The sequence below is a fragment of the Babylonia areolata genome, chromosome 34 (assembly GCF_041734735.1).
Source record: "Babylonia areolata isolate BAREFJ2019XMU chromosome 34, ASM4173473v1, whole genome shotgun sequence".
Taxonomy (NCBI): domain Eukaryota; kingdom Metazoa; phylum Mollusca; class Gastropoda; order Neogastropoda; family Buccinidae; genus Babylonia; species Babylonia areolata.
The window spans coordinates 13,132,861-13,135,360 of record NC_134909.1 but is presented as its reverse complement, the minus strand read 5'-3'; the positions used below and the strand labels follow the sequence as shown (position 1 = coordinate 13,135,360).

At 52.2% G+C, this 2,500-nt stretch overlaps 1 protein-coding gene across 1 annotated transcript in view; it reads left to right on the top strand.

Annotated features, from left to right (window-relative positions):
- LOC143277452 (uncharacterized) overlaps positions 1-2,500 on the top strand; it is a 58,225-nt gene that overhangs the window by 27,034 nt on the left and 28,691 nt on the right. The window contains exons 3-4 of the mRNA XM_076582275.1: positions 1-305; positions 1,805-2,083. The exon at positions 1-305 is cut by the window's left edge and continues 307 nt beyond it. Coding sequence (XP_076438390.1) covers positions 1-305; positions 1,805-2,083 — 584 coding nt within the window. The remainder of the gene's footprint in view (positions 306-1,804; positions 2,084-2,500) is intronic.

Sequence of the window (2,500 nt, the reverse complement as noted above, 5' to 3'; positions counted from 1 at the left end):
GCCGCGAATCGTCGAGCATCCCAAGGACATCTATGTCGCTCGCAACGAGCCGGCCAAGCTGAACTGCAAGGCCGAAGGCGACCCGCCACCAACCATAGCGTGGTATCGGGACGGCGGTCAGCGGGTGCCCACGTCGGCGGACGACCCCGCCTCGCACCGGATGCTGCTGAGCCAGGGCCAGCAGCTCTTCTTCCTGCGCATCATCCACAGCAAGAGCGCCAAGCCTGACGTGGGCAGCTACTACTGCAACGCCACCAACCGTCACGGGAGCGCCATCAGCCGCTCTGCGTCCTTGCAGCTGGCTGGTGAGTTGGTTGGTTGGTTGGTTGGTTGGTTGGTTGGTTTGTGAGTTGGTTAGATGGGATGGTTGGTTGGTTTGTGAGTGAGTGAGTGAGTTGATTGGTTTGTGAGTGAGTGAGTTGGTTTGTGAGTTAGTTGGTTGGTTAGTTTGTTTGTGAGTGAGTTAGTTGTTTGTGAGTTAGTTAGTTGGTTAGTTTGTTTGTGAGTGTGTTAGTTGTTTGTGAGTTAGTTAGTTGGTTAGTTTGTTTGTGAGTGTGTTAGTTGTTTGTGAGTTAGTTAGTTGGTTAGTTTGTTTGTGAGTGAGTTAGTTGGTTGGTTTGTGAGTGAGTGAGTTGGTTTGTTTGTGAGTTAGCTGGTTGGTTGGTTTGTGAGTGAGTGAGTTAGTTGGTTCGTTTGTGAGTGTGTTAGTTAGTTGTTTGTGAGTTAGTTGGTTGGTTAGTTAGTTTGCGAGTAAGTTAGTTGGTTTGTTTGTGAGTGTGTTAGTTGGTTGGTTTGTGAGTTAGTTGGTTGGTTGGTTAGTTGGTTTGTGAGTGAGTTAGTTGGTTTGTTTGTGAGTGAGTTAGTTGGTTGGTTTGTGAGTGAGTTAGTTGGTTGGTTTGTGAGTTGGTTAATTGGTTTGTTTGTGAGTTAGTTCGTTAGTTGGTTTGTTTCTTGTTAGTTACTTAGATAGTTAGTTAGTTAGTTAGTTTGTATGTGAGTTAGTTAGTCAGTTGGTTGGTTTGTGACTTAGTTGGTTAGTTGGTTTGTTAGTGAGTTATTTGTTGGTTAGTTGGTTGGTTTGTGAACTAGTTAGTTGGTTAGTTATTTAATTAGTTAGTTCGTTAGTTAGTTAGTTAGTTAATTAGCCAGTCAGTTTGTGAGTGAGTGAGTGAGTTTGTTTGTTTGTTTGTTTGTTTACTTTGGAGTTCTTTCCTTCCTTCCTTTATTTCTTCCACCCCAAACTTCTATTCCACCTCTCTCACACGTCACCTTTCTTCCTTCCTCCCTCCCTCCCTCACTTCCTTCCTCCCCATACCCCCCCTCCCCCCCACACACACACACTCCCACACCCAACCAACCTTCAATTCCACCACCACCTCTCTCACTACACGTTCCCCCCTTTTCTTCCTTCCTTGACATGACATGTTCTCCAAGAGGATTTCCGTGGTTTTTCTTCCTTCCTTCCTTCCTCCCTCCCTCACTCCCCATCCCCCCCCTCACCCCCCCCCCCACGCAGACACACACCCAACCAACCTTCAATTCCACCACCACCCCTCTCACTCACTACACGCCCCCCTTTTTCCTTCTTTCTTGACATGACATGTTCTCCGAGAGGATTTCCGTGGTTTTTCTTCCTTCCTTCTTCCCTTCCTCCTCCCTCCCTTCCTCACTTCCTTCCTCCAAATCCCCTCCCCGCACCCCCCCCCCCTCTCAAACCCTGCACCCAGCCAACCTTCAATTCCACGACCACCACCCCTCTCACTCACTACACGCCCCCCTTTTCCTTCTTCCTTGACATGACAAGTTCTCCGAGAGGATTTCCGAGAGAACCCCCAGCCCATGACCGTGGCTGCCGGAGAGGCGGCCACCCTGCACTGCCGACCGCCCAGAGGGGAGCCGGAGCCCAAGGTTCTGTGGCGGAAGGGCGGCACCCCGCTGACCAGCGACGGGAGGCTGAGCGTCACGGAGCTGGGGGACCTCGAGTTCGCTTCCGTGATGCCCTCCGACGCCGGGGACTACACGTGTCTGGCCCTCAACAAAGCCGGGGAGAGGGAGAGCGCTCCCGCTTTCCTGACCGTGCTGGGTGAGTTGGGGGCCGGTGGATGTACCTGGTGGGTGGTATGGTGTCGGTGGGTGTACCTGGTGGTAGGTGGGGTGGTGGATGAGGGGGTGTCGGTGGGTGTACCTGGTGGGTGGTGGGGGTTTTGGTGGGTTGTGGGGTGGTGGGTGATGGGGTTTTGGTGAGTGTACTTGGTGGGTGGTATGGTGTCGGTGGGTGTACCTGGTGGTAGGTGGGTGAGGGGGTTTCGGTGGGTGTACCTAGTGGGTGGTGGGGTGGTGGGTGAGGGTGTTTCGGTGAGCGTACCTGGCTGGTGGTGGGGTGGTGGTGAGTGGGTTTCACGGGGGGTATGACTGTAATGTCGAAGGATCGTCAGTTGGATGACGTGTGACTGTCATGTCTACGGATCATCAGTTCGATAACGTGTCACCTGTACTGTCA